We start from the raw sequence: 16,963 nt of genomic DNA on the forward strand, positions 1-16,963 counted from the left end.
ATGTAGTACCGAGTATTGAACCCAGGGCCTCATGCATGCAAGGCAAGCACTCTACCACTGAGCTACAACCCCAGCCCCCCAGCCCTTTTTATTTTTGATTTAGAGACAGGGTTTCCCTAAGTCGTTTAGAGCCTTGCTAAATTGCTGAGGTTGACTTTGAACTTATGGACTTCCTGCCTCAACCTCCTGAGCTGCTGGGATTACAGGTGTGCACCACTGTGCCTGGAAAGGTAGCTTTCTTAGAATGGAAATTATCATTAATCAATAATTTATTAAGCCAGTTGCTGCCACAACCTGCATGGCCATTAATTCAGAAACTGGCAAGGGGCAATGGGGGATTGGAAAAGACAAACAGACACACATAGAGAGAACGCTGGGACCAGCTATGTGGGACACCGTCTTCTGATAGAGGAACAATGACCAGAGCTAGCTTAGAATCTTTATTATATAGGTTCTATCATCAAAAGGGTTTTCTGTGAGAAAGTTTCATCAATGCAGGTAGGCTGAAGGACAAAGTCCGATTATAGTTACCTTTTTGTGCTCATAATTCTCTACCCCTGGCAGCTGGTGTCTGAATTCAGGATCAAGACCAATAGTCCTATACCTTGCATAAAATCTTTTAGCAGGGCATCACCATAGCAACTGGGCAATCTTGACCTGCGTCTTTGTACAAGAAGTTCCCAGCCCAGGCACAGACTCCTGCTGCGAGACAGTCAGAGATCCTGAGCCAAGTCACCACTCCCCACAGGCTGCAGTGGCACATGCCTATAATCCCAGCATCTTAGGAGGCTGAGGTAGGAGAATTGTGAGTTCAAAGCCAGCCTCAGCAGCTCAGCAAGACTCTGTTCTTTATTTTTTTTTTTTTTCGGGGTGGGGGGGCAGATATCAGGGATTGAACTCACGGGAACTTCACCACTGAGCCACATTCCCAGCCCTATTTGTATTTTGTTTAGAGATAGGGTCTCACTGAGTTGCTTAGAGTTTTGCTAAGTTGCTGAGGCTGGCTTTGAACTCACAATCCTCTTGCCTCAGCCTCCCCAGCCACTGGGAAGACCCTGTCTTTAATAAAATACAAAAAAGGGTTGGGGGGTGTGTGACTCAGTGGTTAAGTGCTCCTGGGTTCAGTCCTCAGTACCTAAATAAATAAATAAATGAGCACTATGGTAAATACTTGTTTTTTTAGTTTGTTTTTTTTTTTTTTTTTTGTCTTTTTGGGGGAGTAGGGGGATCTCACCCAGGGATACTTAACCTCTGAACCACATCCCCAGCCCTTTTTATTTTTTATTTTGCAACAGGTCTTACTAAGCTTTGAACTTGCAATCCTCCTGCCTCCTGAGCTGCTGAGATTACAGGCATGTGCCACCATGCCCAGCACTTAGGGTTATTTTTAATAAAACTTCATCATTATAATTCATATGCCATAAACTCCATCCTCTTAAAGGTTGTTAAAGTGCTTTTTAGTAGATTTGTACAAACATTACAGTATCTACCTTCAGAATGTTTTCATCAGCTCCAAGTGAAACCCAGCCCCCATTCGCAACTGCTGTCATTCCCCCCTCACCCCTTCCACAGGCAGCCGTTAATCTACTTTAGGTCTCTATGAATCTGCCTCTTTTGGACATGGAGTCCTACAATACGTGGACCTTTTGTAACTGGTTTCTTTCATTAGCATAACACTGTCAAGATTCTTTCCTGTTAACACTTCTAGTCCTGCACTTCATTCCTGTTTATTGCCAGTAATATTCCACTGTGTATGTGTGTGTGTGTGTATATGTATACACACACACACACACACACACACACACACACACACACCACGTTTATCCACTCAGCAGTTGACAGACATTCTTGTTTTTTCTACTTTGGGGATTTTATGAATAATGCTGCTGTGAACATTCATGTACAGATTTCATGTGCTTTTAGTTCTTTTGAGAGTCTGCCCAGAAGTGGAATTGCTAAGTCATAATGTTAACTCTCTTCAACATTTGAGGAACTTCCTTTTTTCCAAAGGGCCCTGAACTATTTTACATTCCCACTAGCAATATACAAGGGTTCCAATTTCTCCTCATCCTCACCAACAATTGTTATTGTCCGAACTTTTTGATTATAGCCATTCTAGTAGGAGTGAAGTGGTATTCTCATTGTGGCTTTGATTTGCATTTCCCTGATGACTATAGATACTGAACAACTTCTCATGTGCTTTTTGGCCACTGAATATAAGTTCTTTGAAGAAATAGCTATTCAGATCCTTTCCCTGTTTCTTATTGTTTTAATTTTACTTGTTTACCTGGCTCAGACTTCCCTCTCTCCCTACCCCACAGGCACAATAAGTGCTGCCCAGAGTGTGCAGTCTTGTTTGGAGAGCACCTCTGCTCAGTGCCAGGCCTCCTAGGGAATCAGGGGACAGAAGGACCCTGGGCAGGGGCCTCCTCAAAGCCCACCCCAACCCAAGAGCTGCATGGCCAGCATACAAAAACCAGCATTCACCCATAGTCTGCAGGTGGTGCCCCTGACCACCTCAGGCTCTGGTCCACAGTGCTAAAGGGTTTCCCCATTTATAAATTGGGCTCTTGATCTTTTTTCTTTATTTTTCTGATATATGTTGGGATTGAACCCAGGGCCTTGTGCATGCTAGGCAAGCACTCTACCACTGAGCTACATTTCTGGCTCTTCATTTTGTGTGTGTGTGTGTGTGTGTGTGTGTGTGTGTGTGTGTGTTTGGAGATCAAACCCAGAGCTTCATAAATACTAGGCAATACTCTACCACTAAACTATACCCTCAGCCCTATTTATCTTTTTATTATTCAATTGTAGGAATCCTTATTGGATTCATAATTTTTTTAGTTGTAGTTGGACACACTATCTTTATTTATTTATCTACCTATCTATATGTTTACTTATTGTTATGTGGTGCTGAGGATCGAACCCAGGGCTTTGCATGTGCTAGGCAAGTGCTCTAATGCTGAGCCAGCTCCAGCCCCAGCCCCTAGATACATAATTTGAAAATGTTTTCTCCCATCCTATTGGCTGTCTTTTTACTTTTTAAATGAAATCTTTTCAGCCTCACACATGTTAGGCAAGTACTCTACCACTGAGCTACATCCCCAGCCTGTTGTATATTTTATTTTGAGATAGGGTCTTGCTAAATTGCCCAGACTGGCCCTGAAATTGCAATCTCCTGCCTCAGCCTCCTGAGTTTGCTGAGATTCCCAGCATGTGCCATTGTGCCTGCCTCTAGATACCTCTCATTTCTTTTTCTTTTTAATCATTCTGGCTAAAACCTGCAGTACAATATTGAATCGAAGTGCTAAGTGGGAATGTCATATTGTTAGATTATTCTTTTAAATGTACCTACTTGGTCTTGTTCTTGAGAAATTTCAACTCAGGGCAGGGATAAGATCAATAAAGAAAACCAAGCCCCTTTTATTTTTAAGACAGGGTCTTGCTAAGTTGACCAGGCTATTCTCAAATGTAATCCTCCTGTCTCAGCTTCCTAAATTGCTGGGATTACAGGCATACGCCACGACGTTCATCTTCCTTCCTCTTGACCTCAGGGGACCACTGTCTATTCACTTCTCATCTCTCCCTGTCCTTTCTCGCTCTTCTCAGCGATATCCTTATGCTCTGGTTATCATCTCTTCTTATCTTCCGACAGCTGGCTAGACAAAAAGCAGATTCCTGAGAGGAGAACAGAATTGGGGGCATCACGAAGAAGAGCTAGACAAGACTGACAGCACATTGTAAAGCTGTGCCAGGGCCAGCCAGGACCGCCTGGGGGCTTCCCAGGAGCAGAGCACCTCCTTCTGGAGACCCCTCACCTTTGAAGAGGTGAATGGAGGCGCCATATTTGAAGGGCTACATTTGTAGCCCAATTAACACAAAAATCAAATCTGAATTGTGTTATACCTCTCTGGGCATTCTAATCCATGGGTATCTGAATAAGAGAGAAATAGGCACTGTTGGGTTTTATCACTACTGCAAACCAGAGAAAGATCATTTATATATTATGGAATAAAAATATGCATACACCTGGACTGGGGTTGTAGCTCAGCGATAGAGCACTTTCCTAGTACGTGTGAGGCCTTGGGTTCAATCTCCTGCACTATAAAAACAAACAAGAAAAAAAACTATATATACACATATATTATTTTAAAAAACAGTTCCTCTCTCATTCTCCCTTTTTGGTTTCTTTCCTTCCTTGGGCATGAACACTCTTCCCTATTTTGAAAACCATCTTGTCTGACCTTGCTGCCTCCTCCAGGCATCATCTGATTTCCCCTTCCTCTCAAAGTTCGGCCTCTCCAGAGAGGGTACTGCCCCTGTAATCTCTACTTCCTCATTGCTCCCTGCCTCCCCTGGCCCCTGCTCTCCGCCTTGTTTTTGCAACTGCAGTTCCCACAAAGGTTCCCTAGACTAAGGCCACGGGTGTTTTCTCAGTGTCCTCTGACTTCTCTGGAGCATTTGAGCCACATTCACCCTGTCCTTCCTACAGGATGGCCTCCAGGGTCATCCCACACCTGGTGTCTCTTCACCTGCCCTCGAGTGTGCAGCCTGCAGCTACTTCTGAGGCTGGCCTTGGCTCTCCCTTTCTGCTTTCCCTGGACACTCTCCCTCAATATTTTGTCTTATGTCTTTCACACTCAAGATCTCTCTCCAAATCTTTATCTCCAGATCCTATTTTTAAATGCCCCATAGACATGTACTCCCACGTCTCCCCTAATCTCAACTTGGCTGTCCCTCAGCAGCACATGGCCTTCTCTGCTCTTTAGTTCCTCTCTTCAGTTGAAAACTTACCAGCCTCCAAAGCCCTCCAGGGAGATGGCCAGACGTTCCCAACTAGAATTTAATTCTCTCCCCTGAAACCATAAAACAGGCTTTTTACCCAGCCCAACTCCCTCTCAGTTTGTGGGAGGAAGATGAGGTCCCAGACACGCAGGGCTAATGCCCAAATTCTCACTGGAAAGCCACTCTCCCACGCTCTTTCCACCATACCAGCTTCTTCATTTGCTCTTATGACATATACCGCCACATGTCCATTTTGGATACTTGGCCTATCTGTAAAATGATGAGGTGATATGCTTCTTATACATGGTTGAGCTCCCATGGTGCCTAGTTAAGGAGTTGCTGCATAATTAGTACCTAATGAATACTTAAGGGATGAATGAAATAAGATTTTCTTATCGATATCCCCTCATTAAGGCCTAGCCCTGTGCAGGGCAAATGCAGACACTGGTTGGTTCATGACAGAGAAGGGTGGATTCCAAGCAGAGCTGCTCGGGCTGACCTCCAGCAATGGGGAGCTGGGACAGTGCTGGGACAATTAGGAGAGCACTGTGCTTGGAGGATCAAATTGGCCAGTGGCAGCAAAAAGAGCTATGGAGGGACAGGAGCTGCACAGAGGAGGACGGAAGGGACAGGGCTGACATGGCAGGTGCAGGAATTGAGAGTGAATCAGGACACTTGAAAGGAGAGGGGACAGTGATGCTGAGAAGGGAGGGGCAGCTGCAGAGCACGATGCTAGGGGTGGATTTTGATGGGGAAAATGTGCTGCTGTTCCACAAGCAGAGTAGGCGGGGCTCCATTGAATATCAATGTCTGACCTCAGATTACCTCATCCCTTAGTTCCCCCCAAACATATAGGAAGGAGACAGATTAAAATTAGGATTGCAAAGTTAAGATTTATTTGTAGTGATTTTAGGAAATGGTGATATATCACTGTACTTTTAGCAGGCCCATCATTATTTTCCCTCTTAGATCAGGAACATTCAGAAAATCACAACCCTGATCCTTTTTTCTGTCTCCCTCCACTGCAGAATTAAAGTTAGATTCAAGAAAGGACTTCCCAACTATGAAAGTTGTGAGGCTTCAGAAGGGATGAGCTCTTGTCTTGGGGAGATACACACACACACACATATTATACCGGGGATTGAACCAAGCATGCTTAACCACTGAGGCCTTCGGCCTTTATAAAAAAAGTTTGAGAGGCCCTTTTTTTAAATTTTTGAGACAGGGTCTTGCTAAGTTCCCCAAGATCTCATTAGGTTGCTGAGGCTGGCTTTGAAGTTGCAGCCCTACTGTTTTAGCCTCCAGGGCTTCTGGGACTACAGGTGTGTGTTGCTGTGCCAGGATCTTGGGGAGACTTGGGGGGGGGGGTACTGGGGACTTGAACTCCGGGACACTTGACCACTGAGCCACATCCCCTATTTTGTATTTTATTTAGAGTTGGGGTCTCACTGAGTGTCTTAGCACCTCAATATAGCTGAGGCTGGTTTTGAACTTGTGATCCTCCTGCCTTAACGTCCAGAACCACTGGGATTATAGGAATGTACCACCATGCCCAGCCCTTGGGGAGATCTTTAGGGAAGTGTGTTCTCCTCAAAGCTCTAAGTCTGGAGTTGTAGTTAGACATGAGAACTTCTTCCAGGTTTCTTGCAGTTCTCAGATGCAGACAAACCTCTCATTTGCCCTCCACCCCACCTCTTTACTGTGAACCTTACTGATTTTTTTAGACAAACTAGTAAAAGATTTTTTAGTAATAACTTCAATAGAAGCAAAATAATTGAACATACCCCATGAGGTTCTTGGCCTGGTCAGCCCAGTCCCCATCAGAGCCCCTGGGAGGTCTCCAACTTCTGTCAGGTGCCCTCTGGGGCAGGCTCGCAGTTCCTCTCAGGCTGCCAAATGCCAGGCCTGGGCTGGGTGCTGGACAGCCTTAGTGAGAGATGAGAACATGGGTCTTTTCCCCAGGAGTTCGCAGACCTGTAAATGCAGTTGCTGCATGTGCCACATGCTATGATGGGGCAGGTTCAGGGAGCCATTCCTGCCCTCTGGTTCCTCTCTAGAAGGTGCACCGAGTTCAGTGAGGACATTCTTTCAAATCCTTGAAATATGTCTCCACCATGCCTGACTCTTGTTTTGTATGCTCACATCAGTGGATAAGGGGTATGCTTGCCTTGCTTGTGAGGTTTATTTTCTTGTGTTTTTATTTTTTCAGAAACCTTGTTAGTGTTCAGAATGAGGGAGAAGGGGGTCTTGGATTATATATGATCAGCTCAGAGGCCTAGGTGTTTCCTGGAGAGTTTATTCTCAGGTGCCATCCTCACTCTGCCTCCCTTCCCTATCCCCGCAGTGGTGGAGAAGGACCTGCCCTTTCCACAGGAGCCACAGGAGCATCGACAGTGCTAGGGCCTCTCTCCAGCTTGCAGCTCCACCTGCTAGCTTCTCTCAAAAAAAAAAAAAATGTCCTGCCTGGAGTGTGTGGGTGGCCTCAGCCCAGCCATGGCAGCTGTGCCTCTGAGGCCAGGCTGCCTGCTATGGCCCAGCAGACGCAAGAGCCTCTTAGAGGCTTTGTTCAGCCCTGGGCCCTCTCCTCCTGGCACTGCTTGGCTCAAAAGAGGAGGAACAGGGAGTTCTCCCTGCTCATTTGTCCGCCAGGGGCCCTTTCTAACCAACATCTGTTCTTTCCCTCCCTGGAGTTTCTTTCACCTGCCCTAAATTGCCTCCAACTCTGGCCGTGAAACCCACAGTCTCAGGAGGACTAGGAAGGGGAGAAAAGGACCAAAGGAGAAGGAATTCTTGCTAGCCCCTCGTGCACCCTGCTAGCTTTCTTCATCCCTGCCTTTAAAATAAAATAATAATGATGGTAATTAACTTTTATTGAGCACACGCTCTGTGCCAGACTCCGTCTTGGCATTTTATGGGTATTACATCACTTAAAGTTTTCACCAACCCCAGAGGTGGGTCCTTCACATCCTCATTTGCAGGTGCAGATGCAACAGAGCTGCTGCTCACAGTGTCTTTGAAAATCCATCTGGGTTGACTTCCATGCTCCCTCCTAACAGCCCCCTCCTGACTTTTCCCATAGAACATGAACTCTGAACCATCCAGGGGCAGGGCAAGCTGGCCACCATAGTAGCCCTGAGAGCCCCCCAGTGACATTCTCATATACCCTTCATCATCTGACAGAACACCCTTCCTTTCCCCTCTAGCATCAGAGTCCTTTTCTGAAGTGTTGACACTTTGTTATTTCTGTGTCCTTCCTGTCCCCTTTTCCCAGGACCCTGCTGGAATCTTTGAGCTGGTGGAGGTGGTTGGCAATGGAACCTATGGACAGGTGTACAAGGTAAGATTCTAATCGTGCAGAAGTGTGACCTCCACATTTGCAAGGCCCTCTCAAATGGACGAAGCACTTTCTAGTTCTGGAGATTTAAGGGGTGCTACAGGTAATTACAGAGGCTGGGGGGGAAGAAAAGACCCAAGAAAGAGGAGAGCAAAGAGAACAGCTGCAAGAAGTGGGGCATTTGACTGGGCTCTCCTCTCAGTGTAGAACTGGTCTCGGGCAGGGCAGGAACAGGTCTGCAGCTGGGTGGCTGTGGGATAGGAAGTGGGAGGAGCCAGGGAGGCAGTGGGGAGCATATTTGGGTGTCAGAGGTCATCTGGGAATTCAGAACTCAGACCAGAGATGTGGGTTTGACTCCTCTGAAGACCACAAAGAGACCCAGGAATTGGGGTTGGTGACCCTTATAGGTAGCCTTCTGCAGAGGGGAAGTGGCTTCATGACCTCCTACAGCTTCGTGCAACAGAGCTGGAGCCAGAGCTCAGGTCTTCTGCTTATGAGTCTGCCTTCTCCTGCTCAGAAGTGGCATTTTCTCAGCCACTGATGGTACTTTTTAACCCAGCCTTCTCACATGGCCTGACCACTGTCCACACTTGGATTGGGGGAAAGGGAGTGGAGATGTTAAGAGTGCTAGCAGCCTCCTAGAACACACAGCCTGCTTCTTTGTCTCCAAACACAGCACTTGGCATTTTCACAAGTCCTCTCTTTGTTTATTGGGTCACTGGGACCACTTGACTTTCTTTTGCCTTCCTTCCCTTGTAAGCCTTGGGAAACAGGCACCCTGCCCCATCTCTTGCCTAGTTGTTGCCATGGAAATAGTAGCTCTGTGTGCTTCCGTTTCTCTGGGATTGGGGTCTTGAATGGCTGTGGAGGACAAAAATAATCCATGGGCTGGCAGTACCCAGGTCCATCTGTACAAGTGGCTGCCTTCCCCTTCCCTCCCCTTCTCAGGAAGCCTTGGACTTTCCTGTCTAAGCCTTTGATGGCTCCTCCTAGGAATTTTGGAAGGATGGGGTGGATAGGGAACAACTGGGAGTTAAAAAGGGGAAGTTTCCGCCCATTAAGACTAGTGACGGAGTCATTATGCCCCTCTGGGTCCCTGTTTCCCCAAGTTCCTTAAGATCCTTAGCTGGGTCTCTATTCTTTCCCTGTTGACAACCAATAAAAAACCTTGGGGTGGGTTGATCCTGGAGAGGCCTCCTGTCCGGCACTCTGCCTCACAGAGGTGAGGGGACAGCCCCTCCCCCAGCTACCTCCATTGGAATGGAGAAGTATCTTTCTCTCCCACTCTAGCTTTCAATCTGTGGAATAAATGACATAAATGACAATCACTCTCGAGTTTTTTATAGGAGGGGTTTCATCTTTGTAGCTTGGCAGTCCAGTCTAAGGAGCTCTGTTGGCCCCAGTGACTCAGGTGCTCTCTCCCTCTATTGTCTATGACCAACATGGTTTTTTAGTTTGTTTTTTGTTTTTTTTTGGTACTGGGAATTAAACCCAGGGTACTTTACCACTGAGCCACATTCCAGTCCTATTTATTTGTTTGTTTGTTTATTTATTTCTGAGACATTATCTCCCTAATTGCTGACGGTCTCAGTAAGTTGCTGAGGCTGGCCGCAAACTTGATTCTCCTGTCTCAGCCTCCCAAATTGCTGGGATTACAGGCATGTGCCACCACACCTAGCTTATCTATGACCAACATGTACACTGAGGCATCTGAGGGGCACATTGTAAGACTAGAATTAAGCTAAAAGATAAGGCCTCTCCCAGAATCAAGCCTTCTCTGTTGGTCTGTTCTCTGAGTATAGACCCAGATCCCGCCATGCTCTCCTCTCTGTCCTGCAGGGTCGGCATGTCAAGACTGGGCAGCTGGCTGCCATCAAGGTCATGGATGTCACAGAGGTAAGGAGTAGAACAGGGCAGAGGGCAGGCTGGGCATCAGTGGAGGGATAGAGTGGTCAGCAGACTCACTTCCTCATGTTCACCTAGGACGAAGAGGAAGAGATCAAACAGGAAATCAATATGTTGAAGAAGTACTCTCACCATCGCAACATTGCCACCTACTATGGAGCCTTCATCAAGAAGAGCCCGCCTGGGAATGATGACCAGCTCTGGGTGAGAAATGCTTTCTGGCTGCTCCTTTCATACTTCCCTGCCTCCCTCTAGGCTGCCTATGTGGAAATCAGGGTCAGGGCCCAGCATCTCTGCCTGCCAACCCTCACTTCAGTATACACAGCCTTTTTTGTCTCTTGATCCAGAGGGACCTCATGATTCACATGGACCCTCCGTCCAGCACAGCGCAGCATGGTATTTGCCCCTATTTTTGCCCCGAGCAGTCTGACGGGCAGTAAAATCCTGGTAAGGGCTAGAAGAGACGAGGGGCACTTAGTCCATCGGTTTTCCTGCCTGTAAGCATAGCTCCAGGGAGACCCACAAAACCAAAATGTCTATCAGAAATGACATGATCTAGACCCCTCCCAGCAGTGTACTGCCTTTTGGGATGATTATTTGACCAGAGCCCGCCCAGGATCCTCCTGGCCCAGAACATTCTTAAGAGTCATTCCCCTCCCTTGCCTGAACACTGGTGCCAATGGGATTCTCTTAGCCTCACCCTTTGTGGTGCTGCACCCGGCCCTGAGGGGAGAGCAGCAGGCAGTATCGCAATGGCTTTTGGGAGTTTTGGAGCTCATGCCAGGCCTCCCCTCCCAGCAGTCAGCCAGGCAAGTACTTAGTAAGCACTTTGCATATACCCTGCACAGTTGGGCTATGAGCCATGGTCCTGGCCTTAAAGGCTCTGAGGCTTTTTGAAGACATAGTTTAATACACACAAAGGTAAGAAACAGGTTAACCTGCCGGATGTGTGTGTAGTGGCAGATGATTGCCTCAATGATCTAGTGGCTGGGCGCCCTCTTCTGGACATACTAGGCACTGTCTCTTACTACTGTGTTCCCCTGCCCCAGGTACAGGCCCAGACTCAGGACACAAGCAAATTATTTCAAATTAATAGCAAATGTGCACGTCCCATCCATTTTTTTTTCTTTGCTGTACTGGGAATTAAACCCAGGGGTACTCTATAACTGAGCTACATCCCAGCCCTTTTAGTTTATTTATTTATTTTTTGTACTAGGGATTGAACCCAAAAGCTCTTAACCACTGAGCTACATCCCCAAATAAAATATTTTTTTAATTTGAAACAGGGCTTTACTAAGTTGCTTAGGGCCTCACACAGTTGTTCAGGCTGGCTTTTTTTTTTTTAATTTTTTTTAGTTGTAGATGGGATGCAATATCTTTATTTATTTATTTTTATGTGGTGCTGAGGATTGAACCTAGGATCTCACACATGCGAGGCAGGCGCTCTACCACTGAGCTATGGCCTCAGCCCCTCAGGCTGGCTTTGAACTCGTAATCCTCCTGTCTTATCCTCCCAAGCTGCTGGGATTTCAGATATGCACATCTCTGCCAGCTTAATTTTTTTTTCTTTTTTTTTTTTGGTGGGGATGGGGTATACTGGGGATTGAACTAAGGGGCACTCAACCACTGACCCACATCCCCAGTCCAATTTTTATATTTATTTAGAGACAGGCTCTCACTGAGTTGCTTAGCACCTCTTTTTTGCTGAAGCTGGCTTTGAACTTGAGATCCTCCTACCTCAGCCTCCCGAGCTGCTGGGATTACAGGTGTGCGCCACTGCACCTGGCTTGTGCTGGCTTAATTTTTTATTTTGAGACAGGGCCTCATTAAGTTGCTGAGGCTAACCTCAAATTTGCAATCCTCCTGCTTTGCTCTCCCAAGTTGCTGACTTCACAAGTGTCTACCACTGTACCCAGCAGACAGAGCATTAGTTCATAACCACTTGGATCTGGGGATCTCAGTGAGAATCTGATGAAAGCATTGGGCCCTTCCCCAAGGAAAATGCACCTGCTAGTTCTTTCCTAGCTATGTTCTTGTTCTTTCTCTCTTGATCTCAGGATGTCCTGTGCCTCTTAGGGGTCAGGCAGTTCCTGCTGTCTGACCTAGATCAGTTCTGGTCCAAGGTCTCTGGTCCTCCTCCAGGGGTCTGGCAGGGGGCAGAGGCCTTGCTTGATGAATACTTTCCCTTCTGGTGCCTTCCTGGCACATAGCTGGTGATGGAGTTCTGTGGTGCTGGTTCAGTGACTGACCTGGTAAAGAACACAAAAGGGAACGCCCTGAAGGAGGACTGTATCGCCTACATCTGCAGGGAGATTCTCAGGGTGAGCTCAAGGCTCCCTCCCCTCCCCGTGTCACCCTACCAGAGATTCTCCATGGGCATGCAACCTCCCCACACTGGGGAGAGAGAACTGCCCACTCTAAGGAGCATGGGGGTGGAGATAGGGACCCAACTTTGAGAGCTCACCGGGTGTTGTAGGAGATGCTCCAAGCTCTGCCACTTCTCCTCTTGTAACACTGCAGCTGCTAGGGCCTCATGGGGAGGGAGCCACCAATTTGAGGACGCTTCTCCCAGGACAGTTCAGTTTATATCTGGGGCCCGGGTGGGGAAGGTCTGAACCTTTAGCCCACCTCTATCTAGATGGATCACTTCTGCTCCCCTCCTTGTTCTTTCTCACACCCTCCAACACCATGGCTGATTTTCTCCACTCTGCTGTCCCAGGGTCTGGCCCATCTCCATGCCCACAAGGTGATCCATCGAGACATCAAAGGGCAGAATGTGCTGCTGACAGAGAATGCTGAGGTCAAGCTAGGTACGCTGATTCACTGCGAGGCCCTCCTACTGGGCAGAGAATGGGGGCCCCCTTTTTCCTTTGGTGTCTCAGGTCTAATGCCTGTATCTTGAGGAGGTCTACTTCCTCCCTTCCTGTCTTCTGCCCTGGGATGCCTCCCTCCTCCCTTCTGATGAAAAGCACTTGAGAAGCTTCTCACCTGCCATCTATTGGGCTCCCAGTACTGTGCATCTGTCAGAGGGAGATGGGATATCATGACCCTTACTGCCTGGGATGCTGTCCCTTGATCCCCAGGATATAGGAAGGCTTGTCAAGTTCTCCAGGACATTGATGGGGGAGTGCTGAGGGTTTCTAAGCACTCTCAGAGATGGGACCAGGGCCTCAGCTGCCTCAGCTGCTGTGCACACGGGACCTGAGTCAAGGGAGCAGAAGGGGACTCCCTGTGCTGACATCCCCTTCTCCCATCTCACAGTGGATTTTGGGGTGAGTGCTCAGCTGGACCGCACTGTGGGCAGGCGGAACACTTTCATTGGGACCCCATACTGGATGGCCCCGGAGGTTATCGCCTGTGATGAGAATCCTGATGCCACCTACGATTACAGGGTATGACGTGGGAAGGTGGAGCATGGGGCCCACAGGGAAAGGAAGTGAGATGGGGAGGATGGGGAGGTTGAAAGTTTGGGTGCATGAACAGAGTGGGGGGAAAAAAGTGAAAATGTGGTGACATGTTCCTAGTAAAGAACGTTTTACAGCAAGGAAAGGATAGATGGGAAAATAGGATCATTTGGAGGACAGGGGCCTCAGGAAGGGATCCTAAAGGGGCTGGAGATGATGGGCAGAGAGAGGTTACTGGGCAGAATTGTCAGGAATATTCACCTGTCCCTTCATCTCTCCCCTCCTTAGAGTGACATTTGGTCTCTAGGAATTACAGCCATCGAGATGGCAGAGGGAGCCCCCCGTAAGTGCTGAGTCTGTCCTGGGTAGGATGGGAAAGAAGGGAGGGGGCCCAGAGAGTGGCTATAAGGAGAAGGTAGACCTGGGAGGTCATGTTGAGGAGAGAGGTCCTTTGGGCCCTCAGTGTGGAGAAGGGATTGATGGTGTCTCTTCTTGTCCCAGCTCTGTGTGACATGCATCCAATGCGAGCCCTCTTCCTCATCCCTCGGAACCCTCCTCCCAGGCTCAAGTCCAAGAAATGGTAGGTCTCTGAGGGCTTGGAGTCTGAAAAAAGAGGTCTCTGGGCAGAGTGACCCCCACCCTAATACTCTTCTGTGTATGTGATCTGCCCCGTGGAAGAGGTGAGGGTGGTGGGTGGTGATGGATTGGGAAGTGGAGCTGCCAGGAGGAAATTCATGGTGGCTTTGGGGCGAATGGTCCACCCTCTTCTTCCTGCAACCCTCCCCTTCCAAGGGAGGCCCCCCAGTGTGAGCCACCACTGTTTCCAGGTCTAAGAAGTTCATTGACTTCATTGACACCTGTCTCATCAAGACTTATCTGAGCCGCCCGCCAACGGAACAGCTGCTCAAGTTTCCCTTCATCCGCGACCAGCCCACGGAGCGGCAGGTCCGCATCCAGCTTAAGGACCACATTGACCGGTCCCGGAAGAAGCGGGGTGAGAAAGGTCAGTGGGCAGGTAGGAGGTGGTGGGTCTTAGGAGATACCTCAGCCCCCACTCCCTTCAGCCCTGACTCCTCGAGGCTCTGCTTCATACACACCTCCCAGGTCTCAGCTCTCCTCCAAGATCTCCTTTCTCAAACTTTCAGCCCCAGATGGGTTTTTAACCACTTGATCTGAGTCAGCCTTCCAAATGAGGATCGCCCTTTCACATCCTGGCAGATCTCACACTGAGCGCATGCATGTGTCAGTGCATGTGCACATCTGCCCCATGCCCCCTCCTGTGGGGTCGTGCCCCCATCTCTGTCCTGGCCCACACCTGAGACCCCTGCCTCCCCACTGCTCTGGGGAGGCAGATGGAGCCTCATGCTGGTTATCTGACAGACCTTTACTAGTTATCCCTGTCTAAGGTTTCCCTAGCCCAGGGTGGGATATGGGGCACTGGATGAAGAAACAGCGGTGATCTCCCCCTGCAGAGGAGACAGAATATGAGTACAGCGGCAGTGAAGAAGAAGATGACAGTCATGGAGAGGAAGGAGAGCCAAGGTGGGTTTGGCAGGTAGAGGGAAGAATTGGGGCCATCCTGTATTAGCTGAGGGGACAAGAATGGTCCTGGCTTTGAGGACTCTCAATCTGGTGGTGGTAGCTTTAAAAAGGTAGATGCCTATATATACCAATTCCCTGAGTGCCAGAAAGAGATCAAATGAACGCATGAGCCAGTGTTGAGGAGGGACGTGATTCAGGGATGCAGCGGGTACTGGCCAGAATATTAAAGACAAATCTCCTGGCCCCCTGGAAGTGGCCAGAGGCAGACTCTAGCAGTTAAAGCACCCACTCAGATAGGCACCCCAGGGATGAGGGGGGAACTAGGAGGTCCTGACCCAGCACTCTTTTGTGACCCTGACCCAGCTCCATCATGAATGTGCCTGGGGAGTCCACGCTACGCAGGGAATTCCTCCGACTCCAGCAGGAGAATAAGAGCAACTCCGAGGCTTTAAAGCAACAGCAGCAGCTGCAGCAGCAGCAACAACGAGACCCCGAGGCACACATCAAACACTTGCTACACCAGCGGCAACGTCGAATAGAGGAGCAGAAGGAGGAGCGGCGGCGGGTTGAAGAGGTAGGGCCGACCTCTGCCCTGGTCCCAACCATGGTTCCATTAAGGCAGCAGGAAGAACAAGGAGTGAGCTGGGTCGTCCCAACCCCACTTCTTTAAGACTTTTCTACAAAAGCTCTATCCTCTGTTATTAGAAGCTCAGTTTCCAGGCTTGGGTCCCCATCCACTGTCCCCCATCCCCTCAGTCCTTTGGTTGTTCTGTCAGCACCCTTCAGAGAACAGCCAGTTTCTGAAAGGTCATTGCGATTCCCTAGGACAAAACTGCTCCTCTCTTGGTTTCTGCTATAAACCTCTACTCTGGATGTATCTGGTTCCATGAGCTGCCAGGCTCAGGGAGAGGGATCTGTGTACTTGAGTGCACCTGTTCATCTTACTATCAGATGTGCTGCTGATCTGCTTGGAATGGGAAAAGGACCCCTTTAAAGTCTCCTTTTATTTTTGGTTATTTTGGCTTGGATTAAACCCAGGGGTACTTTACCATTGAGCCATATGGGTCCTAGCTAAATTGCTGAGGTTGGGTTTAAACTCACGATCCTGTGGTTCAGTGGTAGAGCACTTGCCTAGCATGTGTGAGACACTGGATTTGATCCTCAGCACCACATATAAAAAAATAAAAGTCCATTGACAACTAAAAAGTATATATTAAAAAAAACTCACAATTCTCCTGCCTCAGTATCCCAAGCCACTGTGATTACAGGTGTGTGCCACCAGAATCTTATTTTTAAATAAGTGTAGTTTTCTCTCTTTTCAACCAATTATAATATATTTGCATATACATACATGTTTAAATTACTTATTTTGCAGGGGTAAGGAGAATATAGATTGTTTTTTTTTAATGCCTTAAATGAATGTATCTTTTGTTGAATTATTACCTAATTTCAAAGTTCATAGCTGGGCTTAACAAAAATAGGAGGCAAGGAACTTGTATAGCATCCACACCACCTATTACTCTCTCAAGCGGGCTCTGCAGAACAAAAAATAATCTATAAGAAAGGCTGCTAAGGGGCTGGGGATGTGGCTCAAGCGGTAGCGCGCTCGCCTGGCATGCGTGCGGCCCGGGTTCGATCCTCGGCACCACATACCAACAAAGATGTTGTGTCCTCCGAGAACTAAAAATAAATAAATAAATAAATTCTCTCTCTCTCTCCCCCTCTCCTCTCTCTTTAAAAAAAAAAAAAAGGCTGCTAAGACACTTTTTTTTCTTTTTTTTTTATTGGTTGTTCAAAACATTATAAAGTTCTTGACATATCATATTTCATACATTAGATTCAAGTGGGTGCTGCTAAAACTTCCTCGGTTTTTTAATACGTGTAGTGCTGGATAGCCTGAAACAGAATCTGGGGTAACAAGTTATCTCCTAGAGAAGGCTGCCAGCAACTCATTGTAGAACAAGCACAAGTTCCTTCTTGTGTAAGGGCCCCT

The 16,963-nt window shown here is 48.0% G+C and overlaps 1 protein-coding gene across 11 annotated transcripts in view; it reads left to right on the forward strand.

Annotated features, from left to right (window-relative positions):
* The window catches only part of Mink1 (misshapen like kinase 1), a 50,330-nt gene that overhangs the window by 24,271 nt on the left and 9,096 nt on the right, over positions 1 to 16,963 (forward strand). For 9 of the 11 annotated variants that reach the window (XM_026380700.2, XM_026380701.2, XM_026380703.2 and 6 more), the window contains exons 2-12: positions 8,057 to 8,122; positions 9,959 to 10,015; positions 10,103 to 10,228; positions 12,235 to 12,345; positions 12,744 to 12,834; positions 13,286 to 13,416; positions 13,717 to 13,771; positions 13,930 to 14,008; positions 14,256 to 14,431; positions 14,901 to 14,970; positions 15,334 to 15,544. In XM_026380700.2, the coding sequence (XP_026236485.1) occupies positions 8,057 to 8,122; positions 9,959 to 10,015; positions 10,103 to 10,228; positions 12,235 to 12,345; positions 12,744 to 12,834; positions 13,286 to 13,416; positions 13,717 to 13,771; positions 13,930 to 14,008; positions 14,256 to 14,431; positions 14,901 to 14,970; positions 15,334 to 15,544 (1,173 nt within the window). The remainder of the gene's footprint in view (positions 1 to 8,056; positions 8,123 to 9,958; positions 10,016 to 10,102; positions 10,229 to 12,234; positions 12,346 to 12,743; positions 12,835 to 13,285; positions 13,417 to 13,716; positions 13,772 to 13,929; positions 14,009 to 14,255; positions 14,432 to 14,900; positions 14,971 to 15,333; positions 15,545 to 16,963) is intronic. The other 2 variants (XM_026380702.2, XM_026380709.2) reach the window with 1 other exon arrangement.

Source organism: Urocitellus parryii, chromosome 7 (genome assembly GCF_045843805.1).
Source record: "Urocitellus parryii isolate mUroPar1 chromosome 7, mUroPar1.hap1, whole genome shotgun sequence".
Classification (NCBI taxonomy): Eukaryota; Metazoa; Chordata; class Mammalia; order Rodentia; family Sciuridae; genus Urocitellus; species Urocitellus parryii.